Here is a 26,903-nt window from a genome sequence, read left to right as displayed (position 1 = left end):
CCCACACTGGCCGTCGTCTCACCAGTGTCCCCACCCGGGAAGGGTTCCTGGGAAGAAGGGGCTACTGCTTTGCCCAGATGAGACTTGAGAAGAAGGTAGCCTTCGTGGGGGTCTTCGTAGCAAGACCAGCTGGCAGGGGTGGGGGGGGGGGAGAGGGAGGGTCCCTTCCGTGGTTCTCTTTCTCTCCCCCTCCGTGCCCAGCCAAGGTTTTTGAGCACCCACCCCTGTGTGCTGGGCAGTGGGGACAGAGACATGGCCCAGCCGGGTTGGGGACGCAGGTGGGCAGGTGAGTCAAGTGGACAGGTGAGCCACCTGGGCAGTGGTGCCTGACACGCTAAGGGCATCAGGCATGGCTTTGCCAGATGGGCCGAGGGCTTCCCCGGGCTGAGTCCCAAAGACCCAGTGGCAGTTGCCAGGGCCTGGGCCACTGGGCTGCTCTGGGCCACTCCGGCTTTCAGCAGAGGCGGACTTTTGGAGCTTGTGGGAATGGGGGTCCCGTGGGGCCAGGACCCAACATAGCATCCCAGAACCGGGGAGGGTTCTACCCCCTTTCTCCTCCTCACCCCATTAGTGTTCTCAGAGCTGCCTCAAGGGCCTTTCCAGATCCTTCCTTCCCGGCAGGGGCAGGGGCTGCCCCCGTGCGGTTCTGTCCCGCAGGTAGTGCCGGGCGTCTAGGACCAAGAGGCCCAGAGGGATGTAGGGGAAGTTGGTCAGCAGGGGTGGTAGGTCCTGGGGTCTGGAGCCTCCCAGATCCAAGTCTCCGGCCTCAGTTTTCCCATCTGTGAAGTGGATGTCCTAATCACCCCCACCTCGCAGGGCCGTTGGGAGAATGATGTGCCCCACCTGAGACGTGACCCACAGGCCGGGTGGAGGTTCATCGTGGGGCATCCAGTCCACACTGTGGTGGGTCCCCCAGGCGGGAGAAGATGCATTGGTGGTCCAGCTGAAGGGGTCTTGGGGTGTCCAGAGGAATGGCCCCATGGCCCAGCCCTGTGCGCCACCCGTCCCCCGCCCCCACGCCCCTAGAGGGCAGTTTCTGTACATTGCAGGCCGGGCCTGGGGAGCCGAACTGAGCTTCTAGACGGCAGGCGCTTTGCCCCGTCCAGCGCACCCCTACCCTGGTGCCTGGGACCAAGCCTGGCTCGTGGTGGGGTCCAGGAAATATGTGACGAGTGGGCAAAAGGACGGTGTCCGTTTGACCCTCAGTGGCTCCCTTTGTGGGCAGGTGCACAGCCGGGCTCGCCTCGCCCCAGCCCCTCTGCTGACTCCCCCTGCTCACCACCCACCATGCTGAAGTCTCCCCTCCCAGGCCCAAACAAGCTGTCACACGCTCCTGCCCTTGCCTGTGCTGTTCTCTCTGCCTAGAATGAACTTTCACTGGCCTTCTTGTCCACATGACAGACTCTTTCTTCTCCCTGTCACCTTCCCTCTGGGGCTTTTGTGACGCTTTTGCCCCTCATCCCTGGGTGGGGGGTGGGGGGGAGAGTCATTCCCCTTCTGTGTACCAAGTCCCGCGCTGGGGGCTGAGACCGAGTAAGACCCAGGGCCACCGTCCGGAGCAGGCAAGGACACAGCCCCATCAGCAGATCCTCCCAGGGATGCCAGGCCAGGGTCACTGACTTGGGATATCAGGGAGGGCTTCCTGGAAGCGGGGACGCTTGAGCCAAGGCTCAAAGAATGAATAGGAATTTGCAAGGAGGATAGACCAGTCAGGCCTTCCAAGAGGCGCAAAGGCCATAGAGGCCCGAGGAAGCGAGGATGTGTCCGGGCAAACAGGCGAGGGGAGGGGAATGCGGGCCGATGGAGCATCCTCCAGCGCGTCCCGGACGGGAGCCCCTTCCGGCAGAGCCTGGCTCTGACCCCTCGACTTTTCCAGCCCCAGCGCCTGCAGGGCCTGGCCCACCGCAGTGCTCCCCCAGGTCTGGCCACCTCTAATCCGGCCTCGCGTGTGCCCTGCCCTCGCTCACTTAGCTTCCCTGCCTCTGACTGCTTGAGCGACTCTTCTGGGGACACTCAACTATTTGTGGATATTAGCGAGGCCAGCCTGGCCGGCCGTGTGCAGAGCACAGCTGCTAATCCTCAAATTAATCCGCTCCTTTGCTTCTCTCCGCACAGGGTCCCCTCTGCCTTCACTCCTGCCGCGGCCACTTTGTCTGCCGCAGGCCTCTGGGCAAGCCCTCTCCTCTGCGTGGGCTCCCGTCCCCTCTGTCGTGGAGGAAAGTGGGTCAGCCGCCACAGGGCACCTGGGATGGAGAAGGTTCTCAGGAAGCCAGAGTTCTTCCCGTTATGCGTCCACCAACCCCCCGCCCCCGCCCCCGCTGGACTATTTCGAAGTTGTGAACCGTGATGAGCGTGTAGAAAAAGTGATACATATCTCTGCGGTTTGGAGATTAAGTTTAGGACGACCACCACCCAGGTGAAGAACAGGAAGGCTGCCAGCCCTCCAGGGGCGCCCCGAGACCCCTCCCCCATCATGGCTTCCCCCCCCCCCTCTTCCCCCGAGGTCCCCAGGCCCCTGGCTTTTGTGATAAGCGGCTCTTTGTTTCCTTCGTGATTTGGCCACCTAAGAGCATCCCCGACTGACATCGTTTTGTTCTGCCGGGTGGAGACCCTCACGCACATGGAGGCTTTCAGCCTGTGCCTTGCAGGCTGGCCTCGTTTCGCCCCAGCGTCGCGTTTGCGGGGGGGGGGGGGGGGGGGTGGCCGCGGCTGGCTGTCTCGGGTCGCGGCATTTGTGTGTGAAGCCGCTGCGGTCTGTTCATTGGCCGAGAGCACTGTGGCGTGAGCTGCTGCGGACAGTCCGGTCCAGGTGTGCTGGGGACCGCGTGTGCACGGGGGTGGGGGGGAGGGGCACGCCCCGGAGCCGAACCGCCGGAGACACAGGGCGCGCGCACGTGGTCGGGGAGGAGTCAAGGCCTCACGGTGCGCGGCGCTCTCTGGTCACTGCCCGCCCTACGCGGGAGGCCCTGCGTCTCCACGGCGTCTTGGCGCTTGGCGTCGTCAGGTGGGGGGCACGGTTTCTTGGGGTGGCGCCGATCACACCTCCGCGGATCGCTGCTCGCTGGGGTTTCCTCTAACGTAAGTTGTGCGCGTGTCTTCCCATCAGAGTGTCTTACGGGGTTTGTGGGTGTCCAGCCGGCCCTTGCGGATCACGCGTGTGCAGATCACTTCCCTGCGGCTCGCTTCCCGCCCGGTAAAAGGGGCCTCCGATGAACGGGAGTTCCTGCTTTTAATTCTGTTGGCGTTACGTTTTGGTTACAGCTTTTTGCACAGGGACACCCCCGTGTGCAGGCCTACACTCATTGATCCCCTCGTCTGACTTGTACTCGTTGTGGCTCTGCCTGTGCCAGACAGGGTGCTCCGCGCTGGGGATACTCTGGGGAAACACCAGCCTGACATCCTGGAGATAGAGTCAGACATCAGGTCGTGTCCGAACGTCAAACCACACTGACCTCCTCTCCCATGACTCTCCCCTTGCTGGTTTCCCTTGCAGCTACCTGGCCTCCTTCTTGTTCCTCAAACACATCAGACAGGCTCCTGCCCCGGGGCCTTTGCACAGGCCGTTCCTGTCTACCTGGAGTGTCCTTCCCCAGATACTGGGGACTCCTGCCTCCCCTTCTTTCACATCTTCTTCAAATGTCACTGCGGTGGGGGCGGGGACGGCTTTCCTGACCACTCACTCCATGTATAATTTTAACCCCCCACCCTGCCCCTTCTCTGCTTTGATGTTCCCTGCCACCCTGCCCACCCCCTGACTAGCACTTTGCTTTATTTCCTTATCTTGTTTATGATCTGTCGGCCCCCCACCCCCTGCCCAGAATGGCAGTCCACTGCTGATCCCCAGGGCTTAGGGGTGACATGTAGTAGGTACTCAATAAATGCTTTTGAATGAGACTGTGCTGTGGCAAGCAGGGAGGAGTGGGGCAGCCAGCCATTCGCCACTCACGGTGCCCTAGAAGGGGGCCACTCCCCTTGGCACCCCAGGAAGAGCATTGGGGAGCACTTGTGCCCAGCCCTCAGGGAGTAGTGTTTTTAATTTTTTTTTTTTTTTTTTGAGAGACAGAGAGAGACAGAACATGAGCAGGGGGAGGGGCAGAGAGAGAGGGAGACGCAGAATCCGAAGCAGGCTCCAGGCTCTGAGCTGTCAGCACAGAGCCCGATGTGGGGCTCGAACCCACGAGCCGGGAGATTGTGACCTGAGCCGAAGTCAGCGGCCCAATTGACTGAGCCACCCAGGCGCCCAGGGAGTAGTGTTGTTGTTGTTGTTGTTGTTGTTGTTGTTGTTGAATTTTTAAAATTTTTAAAATTTATTTTAAAGTTTATTTATTTATTTTGAGAGAGAGTGCACAAGCTGGGGAGGGCCGGAGAGAAGGAGAGACAGAATCCCAAGCAGGCTCCACGCTGTCAGCACGGAGCCTGATGCAGGGCTCAAACTCACCGAACCATGAGATGGGGACCTGAGCCGAGATCAAGGGTCGGGTATTTCACCGACCGTGCCACCCAGGCTGTGAGAGCCTCTGATGGAGGAGATGGTCGGGGGGGGGGGGGGGGGGGCTTGCTCAGAGAGGAAGCCACTCGACTGAAATGAGTGGGTGCAGGCAGACGGGGCTCCTGGCCAGGGGACCAGCATGGGCAAAAGCCTGGGGGCAGGTGCGAGAGTGGCTCGTGGAGGCCGGCGCGAAGGTGGGGCACCTTCCTCACGCGGGGCCTGAGCTCTGACCTTCCTGGTATGTTCGGCCTCCCTCCCTGCCAGCCGTGAGGGACCACAGAGCTGGAGGGCTCTGGGGAAACGGAGGCCAGAGGCAGAAAGGGACTTGTCTGGGTCTCTGGGGCCGGGAAGACCACAGCCTCCCCCAGCATCCAGACAGGGCCCGGGGGGATGAGTCCCGTCTGTGTTTGGACCAAACGGTGCAGCACCCCCTCTGTGCCCCCGCCACACGTGTCCGCTCAGACAAGCAGGCTTCCTACCTCCCTTCCGGTGCCCCCTCCTCTGGGCCACACCAGCACCCTTCTTGAAGCCCAGAGCTGTGGACGCACCGCCGACAGCTCCAGGCTCCCACCGGCCCCCCCAGAAGACCCAAACTCCTGTGTGGCACCCGGGCCCCCTTGGCACGGCTGGGCACTGCTGGGCGCCCCCCTGCTGGTCACTTGGTGGTGGCCTGTCCTGTCTCCCTCCACGTCCCCCTCAGGGACCCTTTCTCTCACCTGGGAGGCCCCACTGCCTTGGCCCTGTAGGTTGTCACCGTTGATCTCATTTGCCCATCGATCGCACGCTTGAGAAATATTTATTGAGCACCCACTGTTTGCTGGAGGCTGTTGTAGGCACTGGGGATACAGCAGTGACCGAAAAAACTCCTCTCGTTAGGGGGGACAGAAAGCTTGTCAAAATAAACCTCACAGTGACCAGTGCTATGGGGTCCAAACCCCCCCCACCCAAGAACAGAAGGGCAGCGAGTGTGCTGGGGGTGGTGGGGGGGTGGCCGCACGGCCTGGGAAGGGCTTCTGGGAAGGGGACACCCGGGTGAAGGCCTGCGTGGGTGAAGGGCCACCACGTGCCCGTTTGGGAGAAAGAGCTCCGGGCAGAGGGAGAGCAGGTGGGAAGGTGCCGAGGAGGGAGCTGACCCGCGGCCAGAGTGGCCGAGCACGGTGACGAGGAGGCTGGGGAGGCGAGGGGGACAGACGGGGACTCGGGGTGCGTGGGGGCTGCGGAGGGCTTGCGAGCGGAGCCACGGTGTGGTCGGGTTTAGTGTGGAGTGAGCGGCAGGGTTGGGACGCCAGGCCGGGGGCAGGGCGGGGACCTGGAGAGTTGTGATGGCAGCCGGGAGGGGGCAGGGGCCGCGGAGGCGGGCAGAGGATTCTGGTGTATTCGGGAGGAGAGCGGACGGGGTCTCCCAATGGGTCGGAGGAGGGGTGTGAGGGAAGGGGGGCATCCAGGACAACTCCCGCCTGCTGGGCCCGAGCAAAGGTTGCAGCTGCTGTCACCGGAGACGGGGCCAGCCGCGGGGGGAAGAGCAGGTTCGGGGACACACAGCTGCTGTCACCCGTGGGCCTGGGGCCCCCCCTGCACACACCTGGAGGGCGACGCCGGGCGTCTCTGGGCAGGGTGGGCATGCGGTGGGTGCTACTGGGGGTTGGAAGGGTGACTGGCATTGTGATCTGGAGCCTGCCAGCTCTTGAAGAGGTTTCCCGGAGACTGGCCACCTGCTGGAACCGACTCGACGCCTCCAGGATTACTGTTGGGTTTTCTTGTCCCTTCCCTCCAGAACCCCTACCGTCCACCTCTTGTCTCCTGCACCCCACCCAGCAGGCCTAGTCCCTCCCTACGTGGGGTCCTCCAAGGCTCTCTGCCGCACTTCTAAACCTGACCCTAGTGGAGGAAGACTTATGGGCTAATTCTTACTATGAGGTGAATGACTGCCTTGCTTTGCTTTCTCCCTTTGGGATTCAGGGTGCTACAAAGCGACCCTCCACGCAGACTACTCTCTCTTCTCCTGCCCTGCCCTTCTAAGTCTCCTGTCCTCACAGCACATCTGAGTCCCTGCTCCTCTGGAAGGCCTCCCTGATGAAGTATGATTAAGAAGGTAGACTCACCTGGGCTTGAATCCCAGCTCTTTCGCTTACTGGCTGTGTGGCCTTAGACAGGTTTCTGAACCTCTCCAGTCCTCAGTGTGTGCATCTGTAAAGTGGGCACAATGAGAATAGCAACTACGTTAGAAGGTTGTTTTGAGGCTAAGATTGTTACCCTGGATCTCGGCACACGGTTAACGGTCTGGCTGTTAACTGCCTGCCCGTGCCTTAGGCGGTCTCAGCTGTCCTGTTTCACCAGCCTTCAAACCGGTGACATCATTCCCACTGTGGAGAAGAGGACCCGGCCGAGTGGAGCAGGGGAGGTGGCCGGCAGCCCTCGATTGAGTCAGGATCATGAGAGAATTTCAGAGTCGGGGGCAGGGGAGGGTGAGGGCTGGGGCTGCAGTGATGTCTGGAGGGGCCGCCCCCGAGAGGGGAGGCCATCCTGGGAGGGGTCCGCTCCTGGCTCCCGTGCTTACCGGCCATTACTAGAGAGGTGCCCTTGAAAGAGGCCTTTGTCCCCAGGCCCCGATTGCTTTGTACGTTGGGCACCCCCACCCCCCACACACCCCCAGGGAGGTGCGGATTGAGCGAGAAAAGGCCAGTAGCATGCAGTAGGTGTCTCTGGGTGATTGCGTGACCGCGGGGGGTGGGGGCAGGATTTCAGGGAGAAGTTTCTAGGAGGAGGTCACCGTGGTCACAGTGCCCCTTTGGGTTTTGATTCCAGATGGGGAGACTGCAGCCCAGAAAGGTGGCCTCCTCCTGGCCCAGTGGCTGAAGTGCGCCGTCCTGGCCCCGGTCCTTCGCTTCCAGACTGGGTTTGGCCCGTGGCACCGTCTCATGTGGGTGTGGGGAGGCACGGGGGCAGGTGGGGAGGTGAGAGTGGGGCGGGGTGGCCTGGCAGAGTTAGGGGGGCGGGGAAGGGGTGCAGGGTTAGGGCCGGCCGCTCACAACCCCCGATCTGGGCCACCGAGAAGCTTCCTGCAGCCCTGATTGCCTTCTTGGGGCCCAGAAAACAGGCCCTCCCGGCAATCCGATCGCTGTGTCCCCGTGTCTGCTGCGGCGACCCAGCCGGTGGGGTGGTCAAATCATCGCAGCCAGCGTGGGTTTCTTGGGGGGCGGCCACGAACCTGGTCATCGAAGTGCCGAGCGGCGGCGCCTTCTCACCTGGGCCCCGGGGCGGGGTGCCGGGTGCCGGGAGGTTAATTTGGGAGCCCCTCGTCGGCTCTGGGGCCGACCCCATGGTCATTCGGTCCACCCGTCTCTCTAGGAAGCCCCCTGGACACTGACTCCGGGTGGAGGGTGGGTGTGGCCTTGGGGCAGGGGAGGGGTCCAGGGCTAAGGCGTGAATGGCCCCGTCTTCCAGGTCTCCCAGTCTAGACGGGGAGACCGACAGAAGAGTGGACGACCAACAGTGCCCAGCTGGGTGTTGGGAAAGACCCAGAAGGCTTCTAGAGCCTTCTAGACCCACCCCTCCTGGGACAGCCTCCTCAGGGCTCCCCTTGCTGGCTCACCCGCCGGAGGGACATCCCCAGGCCCAAGCCGTCCTGCTCTGAAGTGCCTCCGGGGCTCCTGTGCCCTGAGGGAAGGGACCGGACACTTGGCCTGCAGGTAGGGCAGTGGGCCTTCTGCCTGCTTGTCCCTGGCCACCCCCTAGCCTGTCCTTGCCCCCCGGGCTTGGGCTCTGGCCAGCTCACCTCCAGAATGTGCCTCCCCCCCCCCCCCCCCCACCTGGCTGTTATCACCTCCGGACCTTTGAGACAGAGGCACTTGCGGGAGGCAGAGGGGTCCGCCAGGCCTCCGGCTGCCCGGTGCTCAGGTCACGTGAGGACTGCGAAGGGACAGGCGGGAGCCAGGTGGGTGTTGGTCCTGGCAGGTGGCGAGTGAGGACAGACAGCATCCCCAGGGAGCAGAGGAGGGCGAGGTACCTGGAGGGTCAAGAGAGGGTCGTTCTCAGCGTGGGAAACGTAACTCTCGGGTGCGCCGCAGAGAACGATGTGCAAGAGAGGGGGAAGGTGGCTGCTCGGGAGCCACGCCTGGAGTGGGCAGAGGGCTGCCTGGCGGGGTGTCTGGAGTAACAGGCGGGCAGCGCCGGGTGTCCGGGCAGATGCTGGTAGGTGGGCACGCCTAGTAGTGACATCTGGGGAAGTCCCCTTGGGGCGGCTCTGTTTCCTCCGCGGAGAAGGAAGCAGGGCGTCGGCTGCGAGTGGGGCTGGGGGCAGGGAGGTGCGGGGCGGTTGAGCAGAGAGGAGGGGGGTGAAGCCTTGTCCCAGGTGGGTGGGGAAGGGGGCGAACAGGGAGCATGACGAGACCCGGGCCATTCTGTGGACCGAACAGAGAGCGAGGCTGGTCACCCAGATGTGTGATTTCCTCCTATCCGTGGGGGAGGGGGCCCCCGACCCGGTTGGGGTTTGGCCCTCACGCTCGCTCGCTCGTACTGGGAAGGGAGAGACGGGGAGGGGATGAGGAGGGTGGTGCGCGGGGACGAAGTGGGCGAGGGGCTGCGGGAAGCGGGGAGTGGGGGGGGGGGGCGTCCCGGTGGTGAGCTGCGTGTCGGCAAGTGGGGTGTCCCGGTGGGTGTGGGAGCTGGGCCGGGCCTCCCTCCCTGCGCCTGGAGCTCAGGCCTCCCACAGTGTCCCCCCACCCCCCACCATTGTCACAGCTAGGGTTGGTTGTGCACTTCCGCGTGCCGGCCGCGTTTCCCGCCGCCGACAGTCCCCTGCCCCAGCCTGCCTCGCCTCCCGAGGCCCACTGCCCTCTGTCCGCTGCCTCTCCATAGGCCCCCGTGGCTGGAAGGGGCCGACGGAGCCCCACACTGGGCATCGGGAGGCCTGGGTTTGGCCTACCGTGTGACACTTCCGGTCAGGTGGCCACTCCGGGCTGGGTGCTTTGTTTACAACCCAGGTCTGACGAGGACCAGTGTGGACGGCAGTGGCCATGGTGTGCACAGAGTGGGGACTGAGGGGTTGCTGAGGACTGCTAGCCAGCCCTACACAGGCTCCCAGAGCCCTGCTGTGTATCTCTGTTCCTCTCCGGGGGCCAGAGGCCTCAGGCTTTCTCCCAGTGGGCCTTTCCAGAAAGGGCTCTGTCCCGAGACACGGGCACCCCCAGCACGTGGCCGTCAGGCCTTGCGTTGCACCTGCCCTGCACCAGCTCTGGGACCCTGAGGAGGAGGGGCAGACACAGCCCCTGGACCCCCACAGCACCCCCTGCCCCGTGAGGCTGAGAACAGGATAGCGAAGAGGGCTTCCGACCCGGTGTCCAAGAGGCCTTCCTGGAGGAGGTGAATAGACTGAACCAAACAGCGGGGAGGGGATGTGCTAGGCAGGAGGGGCAGCGTACGCAAAGGCTCAGGAGTGACCCTGAAGCTGCTCCTTGCACTTGCCCGGGTCACCCCGCCGTGCCCCAGCCCTGAGCACACCTGGGTCTGCCCAGCCGCGTGGGTTCACCAGGCCGCACTGCCAGCTCCCGGCACGTGGCTCTGCCTTGGCAGAGAGAGCGGGAGGCGGGAGCAGGGCTGCGGCCACCTGATAAGGTGAGGAGGGCCGAAGCGTTCCTGCCGTGTCTCCGACTCCGGGCAGGAGAGGGCATTGGAACAGCCGTGTCACCAGGGCCCATGGGGAAGCAGGGAGGATGGCTGGTTCCACTAGATGACCTCCGTCAAGGGGCCGCCAACAGAGGGTAGGACTGGGCAGGCGTTGAGTTCCAGGAGTCTCTACGCCTCCCTCCTGGCCGGGGGGCCCCCAGCTCGGCGCTGTGACAATCCCCTCCCCCAGAACATACGCATCGGCACACACACGCACCTGCGCATATGACCTTCCCCGGGACTTTTGCACAACAGCTTGGTGGCCGTGGTGACAGCCTGGCCTAAGGTCCCCATCTCCGTGCACGTGGTGCTGCTGGTGTCCTTGCTGCAGGGGTCGGCTGAGGGCCCTGCTGGGCGGTCACAGAGTCACAGAGCAGTCCCGGCCAGTGCCTGAGCTCTTTTCCTCCGGGGAGAGACTCAAGGACCCCAGAGGAGGCTAGATGGCCCCGCCCCACGGGGCTCCAGGCCCACCCACCTCCTTTGGCCCCACTCAGGTCGCCTCGCCTCTTGGCCTCCAACTCCTGCCTCCCTCAGGCCGGCCATGGTCAGCCCTCACGGGCCCTGATGGGGGGACGGCTGCGCCCAGTCGTGACCGCACTGTAGCAGAGGTGGTTCGATGAAAAATATAAAGTTCTGCAGTTTGCATTAAAAGCTGTCATCTCAACATTGGGGAAAGAACAGTTGACCTGGCATTGAACCCCAGCAGGGCTGTGTGACCTCACAGGTACCCCGTGCCTTGATTTTCATGAATCTGTTTCCCCGTCTGTAAAATGGGCATAGTGCGCACCTCCCTTACAGTCTGTGGGGTGGCCTGGGACTAGATGCGCGCACCTGGGGCAGGGCGGGCCCCCGGGAGGCTCTGGGGGTGCTGGCTGATCCGGCCAGGGTGGGCTCCCCCTAGGACGGGGAGGGTGCAATTGGCAAGGCGACCATCGAGGTCAAGAGGAACAGAGGAAAGGCTCTTCTGTGACTGGCAGAAAAGTGGTGGCCGCTGAACACGGCACGGGCTGGGGCACATGAGGGTCTCCGAGGTGGGAGAGGGGACACGGGGTCCCGTAGGGATCATCTCTGGCTTCTCCCGTGGAAGGCGTGTGCACAAAGCCTCCTTCGGGGACTCGCCCCGGTGTCCACGTGGGACACCCACGTCCCGCGGGTCCCAAGGAGCCGCCCCGGAGTCCGTGCGGGACATCCCGAGTTTCACACGGGGGTCCCAAGGAGCCGACGGGAGGCCTCTCTGGGAAAGGGCAAGCAAGGGAGGCTAGTCCCGCACAGTAGCAGACAGGTACCCAGGTCGCTGCCCCCTTGGGAACCAGGCAGAGCGGGGAGGGCAGGCTGTCCCGGGGCGCAGGGGCCTGAGGCAGAGGAGGGGTGGGCCTGGAAAGAGCTGGGAGAGAATGTCTCTGGCTGAGGGACCAGCAAGGACCAAGGCCCTGAGGCAGGCAGGGAGGGCTTAGGCCGATGCTTGGCCCAGGTGAGCCAGGGGCCGGGCAGTGGTGACTCCGGGGGCGCGGGGCCGGGACTTGGGGCGCACGATCATGGGGGAGTTTGACCAGAGGCGGCACGTGGTATAGCCAGGTCTCCTGATGAGCCATCTGGCTGCTGGGGGGAGGTGGGAACGCAGGGGCACGGGCGGAGCGGGAGCCCCAGGCACCACCGCTTGGTGACACGCAGGAAGCCGACTCAGCCCCTGTGACGCCCGAGACGGGCGCTTGGCCACGACCGATCCCTGCCCCGGGGCCAGCTGGGGCGGCCGGGGTGTCGGGGTCCCCGCCACCAGGCCCCGGGTATGGAGGAGTTAAACCAGAGCGGGAGGGAGTCAGCGCGATCCTGGCAGAGGGGACACGGGGACAAAGTCACCAAGATGAGAAGCTGCCTACAGCATGTGAACTGCTTGGTGCTGCTGGAGCGTGACTGCTGGGTGGGGCCTGAGCTCTCCGAGCCCAGAAGACAGGCTGTCCTGGTGGGGGGGGAGGGCGTGCCGCGGGGACACGGGGACCCAAAGGCTCATGGCATCCGGGAGCTGGCAAGGCCGTGACTCACGCAGCCGAGGCGCATCCTCCATCAACCTCCCGCCCGGCCCCACCTCCCCACCATAGGCCTCGGCCCCCCAGGGACGGGTGTCACCGGCCCACCACGGCGTACCTGACCGCGTAACCTTGTCAGCGCCGTGGAGCAGGGAAGGGTTTTCTCCTGACACCCCAGGGCTCCCGGAGCTCTTGTGCCCCTCCCCCCATGCCCAGCGCGGCCCACGGTGCCATAGACATCAAGGGGAACAGAGAGGGCAAAGAGCCCGGGCCGGGGCCCCAGGCGGCCCTGAGTGATAGAGGAGGGGCAATCTGAGCCTGACGGGGACGGGCGAGGAAAGAGAGGGAAGCTTCATGGAGAAGGAACCAAGAAAGGCTTCCCAGCAGAGGCGGCATTTGAACGGAGCCCCACAAGAAAATGAAGGGGATCTGGGGACTCAGGGAAGGGAAGCAAGGACGTTCCCGGGGACAGCTGCCGGGACTGTAGGTGTGAGGGTGGCCACATCTGGGAGAATCCGACAGGAATGGAGAGGAAGAAGGGCCTGGTGTGCGGGGCTCAGGTGTGGCCAGGCACGGCCCTGGCCCCCTTCCTCCCCCTCCCTCCACCCTGGACCAGGTCAGAGGCAGACACGGGTGCCCGCAGCCATCCGCATCCGTACGGTGGGGGTGATGGCGGCGTCCCTCCCAGACTGAGACGAGGCGGGCAAAGCTGGCCCGGCCACCCTTCGCCACCAGCTCCCCGAGCGAGCCGCTCCCTGGGAGAGCAGGCAGCCATCGCTAACGTCCTGCCCTTCCCAGCTGCCCCCGCCCAGGGTCCAGGTTGCCCCCCAGGCCCATCTCGTCTTGAGAGACACACAGGGGCAGGGGCAGCTGTACCCCACGTGAGGACACCCGCAGCCCTGAGGGGAGCCCAGGATCGGCAAGGCAGGTCAGCTCCAGCAGCCGGGGCCAACTCTCTGTCCGTCTGTCGGCCCGGCGGTCACCAGGCCCTTCTGCCAGCGAGGCTGGGAAGGTGGCCTCGTGTGCCCAGCCAGGGGTGACACCGTGTCTGGTCATCCCTGGGGCCGAGGCTCTGCCGTGCGGGCTCCCGCCAGGGGCAGCCACTGGCCCTGTTGACAGCCGGCGGCCGGCCGGGAGAGCCGAGTGGGAGACCGCTAATGGCCTCTTCCGCCGTCTCTCCTTGGCAGGCCCGTGGGCAGGGACGGCCATCCTGCCGCAGGCCCGACGCCCCGCTCCCCACTGCTGTTCTTTCGCACGGGTGCCCAGGAGGGGTGGCGGCCCCAGGAGAGGCCAGCGGGGGCTGTTTATCTCACCCACGGCCCAGACTGGCTGTGCCGTCTTGGGAGACCTGCTTAGCCTCTCTGGACTCCCATTTTCCCAACCGCAGACCGGCGGTTTCTGGATGCTCCCCGGGGCGCTGGCCCGTCCTGCCCTGCTCTGCTCACTCAGCAGCATGGGGGTCGTTGGCGAAGGGCGGAGGCTGGGGCTGGAATTTCAGGGTCCCATCCACCCAGAGACCAAGCCAGTGCCCTGCCCGCCGCCCCTCCTCCGCAGCTCAGGAGACAGGGCCAAGGGCAGCCCATCTTACAGGTGAGGAAACGGGGGCTCACGGAAGCGGTGACCGGTGCGCAGAGCACAGCCCAGGGCCGCGAGCTTCCCCCCACGCGTCCACCTCAGCCCATCAAGTCAGCGCTTAAAACCTTTTTTTCGGGGGGGGGGGGGCGGTTTGCAAAATTTTATCCTTAGTAAATTCTTTTCTGCTTTCTCATCTGGGAAAATATAGAAGAAAAATTTCAAATTACCCAGAATCCCACCACCCACCTGTAACACCGTTAACATGTCTTTTCCTACCTTGCTTTCTGTGGATATCGGTATACAGATATTTTTAAATGGGATTATACCGCGCATTCTCTTAACCCCCGTGTCTCTAAGCATTTTTTTGGAGCCTGATTTCTGGGGCTGCTTCCTATGATCAGATGTCCGCTTTGGCTCTGGGGCCCGCAAGGCCACCAGGGCGTCCCTGGAGAGACTGCACTGGGGGGAGGCTCCCAAGCAGCCTTGGCGGGGGCTCTGATGACTCTCCAGTGGCCCCCAGCCGGGTGCTACCCCAGCAGGGCCAGGCAGACCTGGGTCCCCCCCTCTCACACCCACCCAGCGGATTCTGTTCCCCTCCAGTCCCCCCACTGCCAGATCCAGACAGGCCACGGGCAGAGTGGGGTGACAAGGGGTCCCAGGGAGGGTGAGGTGGGCCCTGCCCTGGACCCCTAACTTCTGCCGGGTCCCTCAGCCTCTGAGATGCGCCTCCCCTGTCCACACACGAGCCCATCGCAGTGTCCCAGCAGCGACGGGCATCACACTGTCCCTCCCCTGTCCTTGCCTCCTAGGGTCTCCAACCAGTGGGTCCTGCCAGATGGGAGCCCAGAGCGGTAGGGCCCCTGCCCCCCCACGACTCTCCTCTGAAGCTGAGACCTTGAGGCAGGCTTGCAGACGGGGACCCTGCCACTGGCGGCACACGGTGCCACCGCCGAGCTCAGGCAGCCCAGGGGCCGGCAGTTACGCGGGCTGGGCGCCCCACGCTGGTTCCCGCACCCCTGCCCTGACACCTTGCTGCCAATAAGGAGCGTTCCTGTCCGGTGTGGGCGGGGGCGGGCTCCACATCTCTCTGTGTCTGTGCCCACGGTGGGCCTGGCGTGGCCCCCGCCCCCGCGCTGAGCGGCTCTGTCCTCTTCGCCTACAGGCTGCGCAGCCCCTGGGTGCCCTCGTGCCTCGGGCAGCCCCGCATCCTGCAGGGCCGACTGGCCAGGTCCTCGCCCTCGCTCTGGGACAGGTAACATACCTGTTGTCTCCCCGGTTCCTTGGTGTCTCCGCGTCTGTCCCCGGACGTCCCTCCCGTGTCTGCGTCCGCCCGCCCGAGACAGGAGGGGAACGCGCACATCCTCACCACACCATCCCGTGCCACCCATCTCAGAGGCGAGGCCCTCGACGCCCCCCCATCCCACACCCCCTGCCCCAGCCAAGGGCTCTGTCCTTGGGCTCAAGTCTCCCCCGAGGGTCCAGGAGGGCTCCTGGTGGAAGGCAGGCCGGGACTGCGCCGCGGAGGAGGCCTACCCCGAGCGCCCCCGTCATTCCTCCCTGAGAGGCCAGAAAGCACTCCCAGGGGCTTCCCGTGGGCCGGGAGGAAGCAGGAGCCCCCCACTCAGCCACCCACACCTCCACGTCCTGATTTAATTCACCAACTTGCAGGTCAAAGCGAGGGGGCCTCGCCAGGCTCCAGTCTGAGTAGGGTTTCCTGAGCTCCCAACCTGGGAGGGGTGGCCCTTCCCCGGGGGGCATGGCACTGGCTGGTCTGATCACAAAGGACTTCCACACCCTCCCTGTGCACCTGCTACGGGGCTGCTTCCAGATGCCAGGGCCTCCTAAGCCAGCTTCGTGCTCAGAGGGAAGCAGGGGCTACTGAACCCCGGGGCCCCGAGCAACCCCCCAGATTTCCCAGTAGCCTGGAAGCCGCGCACCCACATGGTACTCGCCTCTGGCATCTGATGACCCGGGGTAGCGCACGGACCACAGGGACAGCCCGAGCGCCCCCTGGGTGGGTGCACACATCCCTGTTTTACAGCCACAGAGACCGGAGGCGGAGGGCAGGCAGGGCTCGGGTCGGTGTCCTGGGAGGGGAAGGCAGTGGTACCACCCAGGTGGCCGCAGACCCGGGACGCCCAGCCCGGCACCTTTCTGGACCAGGCTGAGGAGGGGACATGTCCAAAGCTTCTGAGTAGCTGATCACCGGGACTTGGGTGACCAGCTGTGAGGGGCAAGGGGCAAGGAGGGGTCACTGTGGCTTCTCGGAGTCTGACTGGGGACTGAGGGTGGCTATGCCCTTCTTGGGGGTGGGGAACACGGAGGGCAGGGAGGGTCAGCATTGAACGCACTGTGTGTGAGGTGGGCCACGGGGCGGAGAGGCCGGTGGACGGCTGGATGCGGGGGGCGGGGGAGCCCCCCGTGTGGCCTGGCAGGGAGGAAATTCAGCCTGAGAGGTGCAGGGAGGGGCTGGGTGCCGACCAGTGCCCTGACCGTCAGCCCGGGCAAAGCCAAGTTGTCTGCAGACTCAACAGAGCCAGAGTGGCAGAGATGGGGGGAGGCGTGGTGGCTCCGGTGGCGGGTCTGGGCGTCTGCTGTGACTTCGGGGTCAGAGGTGTGTCCGGGGGCAAGGAGGGGCGGGAGCCAGGGGCCGGGGCGCTGGGGGACCCGGGCTTGGCCAGGGTAGGGCTCAGGGACGGGTGAGGGTCAGTGGGACAGAGCCGCCCCAGCATGTCCGGAAGGCCAGCGGGGGCCAAGGGGGAGGCGAGGCTCGAGCAGGCCAGCTCGGTGAAGGGCTTGTCTGCTGCGGGGGAGGCCTTGGGCGGGGACCCACGTCACAGCCCTGTCATGCGCTCGCCTCGTCGAGGAACCTGTTCCGTGTTCACTGTGTGCCTCCCTCCAGACCGTAGGCTCTGCGGGGTGGGGACGTTTGTCCTACTCGCTGCTTTGAGGGGCCAGGAGCAGGGCGGGGCGGGGCCAGAGGGGGAAGGAAAGAGGGTCTGGTAGGGGTGCACGTGTGGCTGGGTCACATCAGGAGTGGGCAATCTGCGTGACGGCAGGGTTCGTGCTGTGGCGGCAGGCGGGTGGCCACGGCGAGGGAGGGACGGTCACTGGCTCTGGGTGGCGGGGACGGGTGGCCACTGAGGTGGACACAAGAGTGGATGGCGATGCTCCCACCTGTACCCTGTGACAGAGGGCTGTGGGCAGATCGGCAGTCCCCCCGCAGGACAGCTGATTTCAGGGGCTACTGCCCCACCCCCGCCCCAGACACCGTGCCTGCAGGGGGCCCGGGTGACATGGGAGAGTCCCCAGAGAGCCCGCCACCCCACTGGGGAGAAAGGCTGGGGCAGGGGTTGAGGACAATCTGGGATCTGTAGCTGCAGGGTGCTCGGGGTGGTGCAGGCAGGCGTGCTGCCTGGAGGAGGTGGCTAGACTTGCGTGGGCAGCCGTGGGCACTGTGCCTCAGGGCTCTCTCCTTGACTGACTGTCTGCAGCCTCCCTAGAGGTTGACCCCTGTGAGGGCCTGCCCCACCCTCCACTGAGGTTCTCCACACATAGGCAACTCTTTATTTTTATTTACTTAAAGAATTCGACCTGGGCAGGGATCCAGGAACGTTTCATCAAGATTTGCTGGGCGTGCGCCTGTGGTAACATGAATGGCTTCGTACACGGGGCCCCGAGGCTGAAGGAGGAAGCCTCCTGCCTGCCCCCAGCTCCCCTCACTCCGATGTGGGTCTCAGAGGTCGGGAGAACACAGGCTCTTGCCCGAGGTTCCACCGCACACCCGGGCAGGGTCAGAGTTCCCAAGCCCGGGCACAGTCCAGGTTTCCAGGGTGACGTCTAGGGACTCCCTCCCAGGCCTGCGCAGCGGCCTGGAGCGGGCACTGCTCTTCCCGGGCAAACCGTGGGCCCGCTCGGCACCCGCCTCAGACCTGGGCACCTCTCTGGGCAGAATTTAAGATGGGGGCAGCGGAGGCCTGAACGGAAGGATAGCGGGCAGCCTGGGGGGCGGGGACCAGCAGCAAGTCTGTGTGCCCGCAGACCCCCGCCCATGCCGTGATGCCAGGCGGGCCTGCCCCTCTACGGGCTGCACCGCCCCGGGCTTCCTTGTCACTGAAGTCCAAGGGGGTGACAGGGGAAAGCGCATGCCCAGAGCACCGAACAGCGCTGGGGTCCCGGCTCGGCCGGTGGGGGACTCCCAGCAGAACGCCCCCCGCCCCCCGCAGCCCCTTTGCCTGCAGGAAAGCAGCCCTCTTGGCCCCACTATTGACGCTGAGGCCTTTTCCCCAGCTGCCCGCATCCGTGTGCCCAGCCTGTAAAGGGAAGCGTGCACCAGGTCGGCGTGTGTTCAGGAGTACCTACCGGCTCTGGAGCTGGGAGGCTGCCCACAGGAGGGTGTGGCCCCCGCCCCCCGTGGAGCTCACGGCCACGCCCCACACTTCCCCCTCCTGCCTTTTGCCCAACCGTAGAGCGGACGGCATGCGGTCCGTGGGCGATCCTCCCGCGTCTCCGTTTCCTGGGGCTGGGGGCTCAGCGTCCTGGCGTCCTGGGGGAGCCCACGAAGTCTGTGGAGAAAACAGAGCCTCAAGAGCTGGGGCCGAGGCTCTGGGAGGCTTCCCGGAGGAAGGGGGACCTGGGGCAGGCCAGGGCTTTGCAGACTGTCCGCCGCCGTGTGCGGCTAGCTGGCCACTGTGGCGGAGGCTGCCTGGGCACGGGGCTCACGGCCCCATCCTCTCCCAGGCCTAGAGGTCACACAGCCAATTTGGGGTAGGGAGGCCCGGTCTACGGGGTGGCACTTCCGCCGCGGGACCTCAGAGCTTCCCCACCCGGCGCTGTGGAGGCGCAGAAGCGGGGTGGGGCGGGGGGGGGGGGGAGAGACCTTGCAAGCTGTGCCGTCCAGGGGTCGGCTCGGAGTCAGGGAGCCTCGGGGGCCCGGTGAGCGCTCCTCAAACCAGGGTCCTTTAGCCGCCCCAAACACTCTCCAGGTTCGGGGGCCTGCGTCTCTCCTCCAGGGTGACTGCGCCAGGGATTTACTTACTTGCGGCCGAGGGCCAGACCGCGTCTCTGGCCCCCGAGGGGCCGCCTGCCGCCCGGGGAAGGGTCCGAGGCGTGCGCCGCGGCTGGCCCGCTCGGGCTCCGTTTCCCGCGCTCAGCGCCGCGGCCCGGCCCGCCGCCGCGTGTCGTTGCAGCGCGCTGCAGGAGCAGAAGGGCGAGCTGCGCAAGCGGCTGTCCTACACCACGCACAAGCTCGAGAAGCTCGAGACTGAGTTCGACTCCACGCGCCACTACCTGGAGATCGAGCTGCGGCGCGCGCAGGAAGAGCTCGAGAAGGTCACGGAGAAGCTGCGCAGGTACGGGGGGCGGGGCCGGGCGCGCGGGGCGGGGCCCCGGGGATCGGCCGCCAGAGGAGCCCCGCCCCCTCCTGAGCTGTGGACCCCGTTCGCAGATGTGGAGGCCGAGGCTCAGTCCCGCTTCGTGCCCAGCGCAGCCGAGTCAGGCGGGACGTGACCCTGGGTCTAGCTACTGCCAGGACAGGCCCTTCCCAGGCGCCCCTTCATCCTCTGTTCATTCCTTCTCATGTATTCTCGGTGGGGCAGCAGCATGGCACACGCAGCCATCTCCAGACCCTTCCTGGCCCACCGGGGCCCTGGCCACCATCCCCTGGGTCTCTGACAGGAAAAGGACGTGAACCAGTGTTTGGGGACCGTTGCGTTGAGTGGCAGTAGGGAACACACGGAGCCCCTGATTCCCACCCAGCAGCGGCTTCTGCCCTCCCCGTCCTCCAGGGGGAGCCGTGTTTTAGCCACCGTGTGTCTCTAGCGCTCCGTCTAGGGCCCATGGAGTGGCCAGCCGTCAGCCTCTTCCCTGCTAACCTGCTGTTGAATGTAAATCCCTTAGCCAGGCTTGCAAGAATCGTGTTTAAATGTGAGTACTGGCTCCGAGCAAGGACCGGACAAAGTCACTTGTGAGTACAGGCCTTCCCTTCTCATCTGCAGGGGGTCCTTGACCCTGGCCCAGGAAAGGCCTCTACAAGCTAGCTCTAATCAGATGCCTTTTGCTGCGTGGAGAGGAGCGAGTAGCCCAGGGTGGGACCAGTGGGTGGGCTCCGGGGGCCCGCGTCCAGCCCGGCCCTGCTCAGCAGGCTGTGTGGCTGTAAGGGGGTCACGGGAGAGTCAGGCCTGGCACCGCGGTGACCCCACTGTCTCCTGTTCCAGGATTCAGAGCAATTACATGGCGCTGCAGCGGATCAACCAGGAGCTAGAGGACAAGCTGTACCGCATGGTGAGGCCGCCACCCCCGCACTCCCATCCTGGAGCCCTGGTGGTGTGCCCACCGGCCTGGCTGCCTGTGCCCTTGCGTGTGCGGGAGCTGGGTCACAGGCCTGGTTTCCTGGCCTGCCCCTCCCCACCGCGGGGGGCTGGGTCGGTCGCGCCCCTCTCTGCAGTGAATGGGGGCGGACGGGGGGGAGGTGCTCTCAGGACTAGCAAGTCACGGGGTTCCCAGCTGCCCCCTGAGCCTTCACGGCACATTCCAAGTACCCCGACCCGGAGGTGTGAAGTAAGGCTGTGGGACGGAGGACGTGCGCCGTGGATGTTGACCCTGCTTTAAGGGTCAGCCCGGAGGCCCAGACCTGGGGGAGCAGAAGGATGTTGGAGCCCGACTGTACCCTCATGGGGACGCCCCGTCTTCCTGTGAGGAATAAATGAGACAGTGTCTGGCCCCAGCACGGGCAGAGACCCTCCTGGAAACACTCACAGCCACCGCAGGCAGCCCCCCGACGTGCTGCAGCTTCTGTATGTTGATCTGGCTGTCGAGATCCGTTAGGAGCTGGGACGGTGGTGGAGGCCTCCGGGTCTGGCGGGGCCGGCGTCAGGGAGGGGCCAGCCCAGTTCTGGCATCTCCCCTCCCTCAGATAGGAGCTTCCTCTCTTTCTAGTCTGGTCACGAGCTTGTTTTCTTTCTGAAAGTCACAAATGGGTGTTGAGCACCTGCCTGTCGTAGACTGCCGGCAGAGTGGAGACGGGCAGACCTGGAGGCTGGGCCAGCCCTCCTCGGGGCCCTGGACAAGGGCCCTTGCCCTTCTGAGCCTCAGTTGGAGGCTGAAACTGGATGGGTTCGAGGAGAGGAGGGCGCTCTGTGCAGAGCGCAAGCCATCCTCCCCACAGGCTCCTGGGAAGCAGGGCGTTGCTGTCCCCTTGGCGGGATGAGCAAGAGACCCAGGGAGGCAGTGACTTGCCCGGGGCCGTCTGGCTTGTCGGTGAGGCAGCGCAGGTGGACTTGAACCTGCTGCTCTGTGTTCTTACCCCCACCTTCCTTGGCCTTGCAAACACCTCATCGTTATTTACTGCAAGAGGGCACCGGAGAGGTCTAGGGGCTTGAGGCTCAGGCCTTGGCTGGCCACCGACCGGCTCCTTCCCCCACCCTCCGCTCGCCCCAGGGCCAGCACTATGAGGAAGAGAAGCGAGCGCTGAGCCACGAGATTGTTGCCCTCAACAGCCACCTGCTGGAGGCCAAGGTGACCATCGACAAGCTGTCGGAGGACAATGTGAGTGTCGGGCCACTGTGACTCTGGGGGCCCAGGCCCCGGTGCTGTGGCCTCCAGGCTTGAGGGGCTGGCGCAGGGGCGGTGGAAGGAGTCCCTGGGCGGTGGGGGAAGGACGGGCTGCCTCGCCAGACATCCACTGCCTGGAGGGTATCCAGGAAGACCCTCCTCCGCGGGAAGGAAACAGGGCTTGTGGTAGCGACCCCTGGGCCATAGTATCCCATTCGAGGCGGCGCTGCCTGACCCCAAGTTTGGGGCATGCTCACTTAGGACTCCTGCCCCGGCCGGCCCCAGTGGGCATCAGAGCCATGTGGCCGCCCTGATTGCGCGGGCCCCGTGGGATGGGCCCAGCCATGCTCCAGGGACACCTGACAGATGACCACACATTCCCTGATGAGTGTCTGCTTCTTGCCAGGCCCTCCTAGGCTCCGAGAATATGGTGTGAATGACACGGGCCAAAAAAACTCCCTGCCCGCATGGAGTTTACCCCTGAGTGGGGAAGGCAGTAAATAAGACAGATACGCAAACCATGCGGTTGGTAAAAGTGCTAAATGCCGCAGAGAAAAGTCACGTAGGTGACAGTGCTAGGGAGTCAGGGTGCTTCTGGAAGGGGCTGCTACGTCAACACCCGAAAAAGGCCAGAGAGCGGGCCACGGGCACCTGGCAGGAAGAACCGGAGTGGCAGAGGTGGGCCCGCAGGAACAGTAGATGGGGCCCCCGGACACAGGCAGCGGCCCAGGGTCTGAGGTCAGAGAGTGAACAGGAGGCCACAGTGTGAGGCTCCTCTAGGAGTCTGGGTTTTATTCTGAATGAAGTAGGGAGCCACTGAAGGTTCTTGAGCAGGGGAAGGAGGAGGCCCTGGATGGCTGAAGGGCCTGCCCGAGAGGCAGCCAGATGGCGGGGTCTGGAGTTTAGGGCAGAGATCAGCATATGCCTGCGGTTCAAAGCCACAGGTGGGGTGAGATCGTCCAGGAGTGCAGGCAGATGAGGAGAGTGGAGGCCCAGCGGCCCAGCACAGTGATGCGGAGGCAGATCTGGCCGGCCGGGCAGCGCTCACAGCCCTCTGAGGCCAGGGACCTCAGCTCTCAGCCAACTGTGCCCCTCAAGGAGATGTTGAGGAGTCTGGGGACCCAGGTCCTCTCCACTTTGCGGGCCAAGTTGGGGACGCAAGCCTCGGCACAGAGGTGGAGGCGGGGGAACCTCCAGGAACGGGGTGGGGGTTGGGCGGCTTGTCTGAGCGGCAGGGCACCTGTTCCCGGCTGAGCGGAGACTGTGGGAGCTGGCGGATCTGAGGGCCCGTTGGTGGACCCCAGACCCCTCACTGTCGGAGCCCTCCCTGTGGAGGGTCCCCGGGCGGGGGGGGGGGGGGGCGGCAGCGAGAGACCCAACCACAGGCACATGCAACAGAGATTTACCAAAGATGAAACCAAATCCCCTCGAGTCCTACTGTTTGCATCTGTTTTCAGCTCAGGAGGCTGAGCCGGTCCCTGCCCGGACCCTGGGTCGCACAGGCCCTCTGCCCCAGCATGCCCTGACCCTCGCCTGGCCCTGCAGCCACCCCTGGAAGCAGGCCACACTTTAAGGATGGGGGTGGGTGGGGCGTAGAGCAAGTCTGACACATGGGGAGCCAGGGGCCGCAGGCACATTCCTTATCATTCCACGCTGGCACTCTCCACGCGGTGGGGGAACAGGGAGCCCCCTGAGAGCTCAGGGGCCAATGGAGGCCCTTCCTCCACCACTGCCCCCCCCCCCCACCCCTTGTGGGAGGCTCCCATCCGGGGCAGCGGCAGCTCCAGGTCAGAACCGAGGCCCCCATTCTGCAGGCGAGGGCGTGAGTCCCAGAGAGGGTTCCCGTCCTGACAGCTGCCCAGCCGGCACCCCCCCCCCCCCACCTGGTCTCCGTGTTGGCCGCCGGGCGCCGGGCGGCAGGGAGCTCGGCAAGGGGCGAACCTGCACCGAACGCCTTCTCTTGTCTTGTAGGAGCTCTATAGGAAGGACTGCAATCTAGCGGCCCAGCTGCTGCAGTGCAGCCAGACGTACGGCAGGGTCCATAAGGTGTCCGAGGTAACGTGAGCCCCGCCCCAGCTAGGCCACCCCCGCCCCCAGGACTGCTTCGGGCTCCTTTCCTACAGGTCCCACCCCAAGGCCACTTCTCGCCCTTGATGAGGGCAGGCGCCGGGTGAGCCTGAGCTCCCCCGTCCCTCCTCACCCCTGCAGGTATCCTGGCCTTTCTCGATCCGGAGGAGGGGCGGGCTGCCCGCCCGCCCCCAGTCGGGACAGCCTGCCCGTTCCCGTTGCTTTCCTCTGGGGGCTGCTCATTGTCCCTGCTCCAAGACCCCTGTCCGCTGAGCGCTGATGGGGGCAGAGGGGTCCTGTGTGAGCCTCACAGAAACCCCGTGGTTCGGTTTGGGCACAATTCCAGTGCCCACTTGCAGAGGCGAGAAAGCTGGCTTCACAGTGCAGTGACTCAGCTGAGGCCACAGGGCTCCCTGATGCCCCAAGCCAAGTTGGCCCGTGGCCCCTCACCCCTGCCAGGCCGCCCCCACCTCCGCACGCTGCCCTCACCCAGGCCTCGGTCCATGTCCCCTCCTCCCTGGGCCTGGGCCATGCCTAAGACACTCACAAAATAGATCAAACAGTAGCAGGACGTCCCTACACGGCACCAGGTGCTCGTGCAGAAACCGCTGGGCACCTGGCCCTGGCCCTCAATCTGTGTTGCATCTGTTTCTGAGTCTGGCAGAGGCCTCATGACCCGGCAGGGGTGCCCCCGACAGACCTTGGGGCTGGGAGAGCCAGCCCCTCAGTGGAAGGAGATGAGGGGGGCTGTAGCCCCGAGAAGGGCCCGCGTCAGACCCTGGGTCCGCCCTCCAGGCACGCTGGAGCCCAGTTCGTGTGGCCTGGGCAAGTGGAGGGGGGTGCTCCTTGGGCGAGGCTCAGGAGCTTGTGAAATGCAGAGTCCTGGGCCCTGGCTCTAACCGGGGCAATTTGAGAGGCCCTGGGCGGGTCCCTCTTGGTCTGCACGCCTGTTGCTCAGGGTCACGGCTGCAGGTGCCGGGCTGACTGCCCACCCCCACCCCCATCCCCGCCCTCCGCTCCTCCCCCCTGACCCGTTCCAGCTGCCCTCCGACTTCCAGGAACGTGTGAGCCTGCACCTGGAGAAGCACGGCTGCGGCCTGCCCTCCCCACTCTGCCACCCCGCCTACGCCGACAGCATCCCCACCTGCGTCATCGCCAAGGTGCTGGAGAAGCCCGACCCCGCCAGCCTGTCCTCCCGCCTGTCTGACGCCTCGGCCCGCGACCTGGCCTTCCGGGATGGCGGGGAGAAGCCGGGCCCACGGCCCCCCTACAAGGGGGACATCTACTGCAGCGACACGGCCCTCTACTGCCCCGAGGAGCGGCGGCGCACCAGGCGGCCCAGCGTGGACGCGCCCGTGACCGACGTGGGCTTCCTGCGGGCCCAGAACTCCACCGACAGCGCGGCCGAGGAGGAGGAGGAGGCCGAGGCGGCCGCCTTCCCCGCGGGCTTCCGGCACGAGGCCTTCCCGGGCTACGCGGGCTCGCTGCCCACGTCCAGCTCCTACTCCAGCTTCAGCGCCACGTCGGAGGAGAAGGAGCACGCCCAGGCCAGCACGCTCACCGCCTCGCAGCAGGCCATCTACCTGAACAGCCGCGACGAGCTCTTCGACCGCAAGCCGCCGGCCGCCGCCTACGAGGGCAGCCCGCGCTTCGCCAAGGCCACGGCCAGCGTGGCAGCGCCACTGGAGGCCGAGGTGGCCCCGGGGTTTGCGCGGACCATGTCGCCGTACCCCGCCGAGTCCTTCCGCTTCCCGGCCTCCCCGGGCCCCCAGCAGGCCCTGATGCCCCCAAACCTGTGGAGCCTGCGGGCCAAGCCGGGGACGGCCCGGCTCCCCGGGGAGGACGCGCGGGGCCAGTGGCGGCCCCTGAGCGTGGAGGACATCGGTGCCTACTCCTACCCGGCCACCGCCGCCGGCCGCGCCTCGCCCTGCAGCTTCTCTGAACGCTACTACGGCAGTGGGGGCAGCCCGGGCAAGAAGGCCGAGGGCCGCGCCAGCCCCCTCTATGCCACCTACAAGGCCGACAGCTTCTCGGAGGGTGACGACCTCTCCCAGGGCCACCTGGCGGAGCCCCGCTTCCTCCGGGCCGGCGGCGACCTGAGCCTGAGCCCGGGCCGCGCGGCCGACCCGCTGCCCGGCTATGCGCCCAGCCAGGGGGATGCGGAGAGGCTCGGGGTGCAGCTGTGCGGGGCGGGCGGCAGTCCCGAGCCCGAGCACAGCCCCCACAGTTCCAGGGACTCCTTGGAGCCCAGCTCCATGGAGGCCTCCCCGGAGATGCACCCCGCCGCCCGCCTCAGCCCCCAGCCGGCCTTCCCGCGGACTGGTGGCTCGGGGCTCAGCCGCAAGGACAGCCTCACGAAAGCCCAGCTCTACGGAACCTTGCTCAACTGAGCGCCTGCCTGCAGGCTGCGGCCAGGGGGGCCCCCACCCACCCACCCCCGGGCCCCGAGGGCACAGCTCGCCTCCCCCCTAGACACCCGTCCTCCCCAGTCCCTGCCAACCGGGACCCTCTCTTCCACCCGACCCAGTTGAGCCTGAGCGGAGGACCCCTCCCCCACCATCCTGTCCACCCCAGCCCCACCACGGTGGAACGTTTTTCACACACCAACATCCTTCCCCACCTGAGATGAGCATCCCCCCCTTTTATAAAGTGAAACTATTTTTATAGAGAAAAAGGGTCTTTCTTAACGCACTTGGCCTCCAGCTCCCTGGACGGCAGCCTTGGCGTTTTCAACACAAAGCTCCTTTATTTTTCGGGGGAGGACAGCGGGGCCTGCCCCTGGGAGGGGAAGGACGGTGTCCTGTGGAGACACCCCAGCGAGCCAGTGACAGGGGAGCCCGTAGCTCTGTCCGCGAAGAGGGGAGGTGGACCGGGTGGGGGGGATGTGAAATGTTTCTAAACTGTTTTCGCCGTGTGACCGACACACCGCCCCAGCTCTCCTGTGGTCCGTAGTCCCGAGTGGGGCCGGTGCTCGTCCCCCAGCGTCCCGCTCCCCGGCACCACCTCGCTCTACCTCAGACGTAATGAGGCCCTCGGACTCCCAGTTTCTGTGGCTTGCTCTCCCGTTGTCTGCGATGCATGCCCTGTCTCGGTTAGTACTGTACTTTCGTTCATTAATAAAAGACATCAGTGGAAAGAACGTGGCTTCAGGTGGTTTATTCTGCTGCCTTTTGACCGCAGGGACGCGTGACCCTGGGTGGGTGCCCCTTGCCTTGTCCCCACCCGCCCCAGAGTCCTGTGCAGCAGCTGGGCGCTCTTACGGCCCTTTCTCGGACGTCCCTGTCCACTCTCCCACATATTTCTGCCCCCTTGTCCTTTCTTGCGTCTCAGACTTGGCTTCTGCCGGGAGCTTCCTGCCTGGGGACTTCCCTTGGCACAGCTCTGCGAGGGACAGGATCGCTTGCTCTTTTCTCTGTTTTGCCCCATTTTGAAGGGTGTTCTCACAGGGGAGGGAGGTAGCCGGGGTCTCTTTTCCCAGCATGTGGTGATGGAGAGGCCTTGCCCCCGGCCTCCTGCGGGTGTGGGTGTGGGGA

General features: G+C 65.3%; 1 protein-coding gene across 12 annotated transcripts in view; it reads left to right on the top strand.

The window, feature by feature from the left end:
• The window catches only part of BEGAIN (brain enriched guanylate kinase associated), a 44,239-nt gene extending 17,730 nt beyond the window's left edge, over positions 1-26,509 (top strand). For 4 of the 12 annotated variants that reach the window (XM_053224938.1, XM_027066631.2, XM_027066629.2 and 1 more), the window contains exons 3-7: positions 18,942-19,103; positions 19,968-20,034; positions 21,190-21,297; positions 23,275-23,358; positions 24,411-26,509. In XM_053224938.1, the coding sequence (XP_053080913.1) occupies positions 18,942-19,103; positions 19,968-20,034; positions 21,190-21,297; positions 23,275-23,358; positions 24,411-25,760 (1,771 nt within the window). In that variant the 3' untranslated portion in view covers positions 25,761-26,509. Of the gene's footprint in view, positions 1-8,140; positions 8,681-14,914; positions 15,005-18,941; positions 19,104-19,650; positions 19,718-19,967; positions 20,035-21,189; positions 21,298-23,274; positions 23,359-24,410 lie in introns of those variants that run through there. The other 8 variants (XM_027066628.2, XM_027066627.2, XM_053224939.1 and 5 more) reach the window with 6 other exon arrangements.
• Positions 26,510-26,903: the final 394 nt, after the last annotated feature.

This window comes from Acinonyx jubatus, chromosome B3 (genome assembly GCF_027475565.1).
Source record: "Acinonyx jubatus isolate Ajub_Pintada_27869175 chromosome B3, VMU_Ajub_asm_v1.0, whole genome shotgun sequence".
Lineage (NCBI taxonomy): Eukaryota > Metazoa > Chordata > Mammalia > Carnivora > Felidae > Acinonyx > Acinonyx jubatus.
Note: the sequence above shows the minus strand (reverse complement) of the source record. Positions and strands in the feature narration are given on the sequence as shown.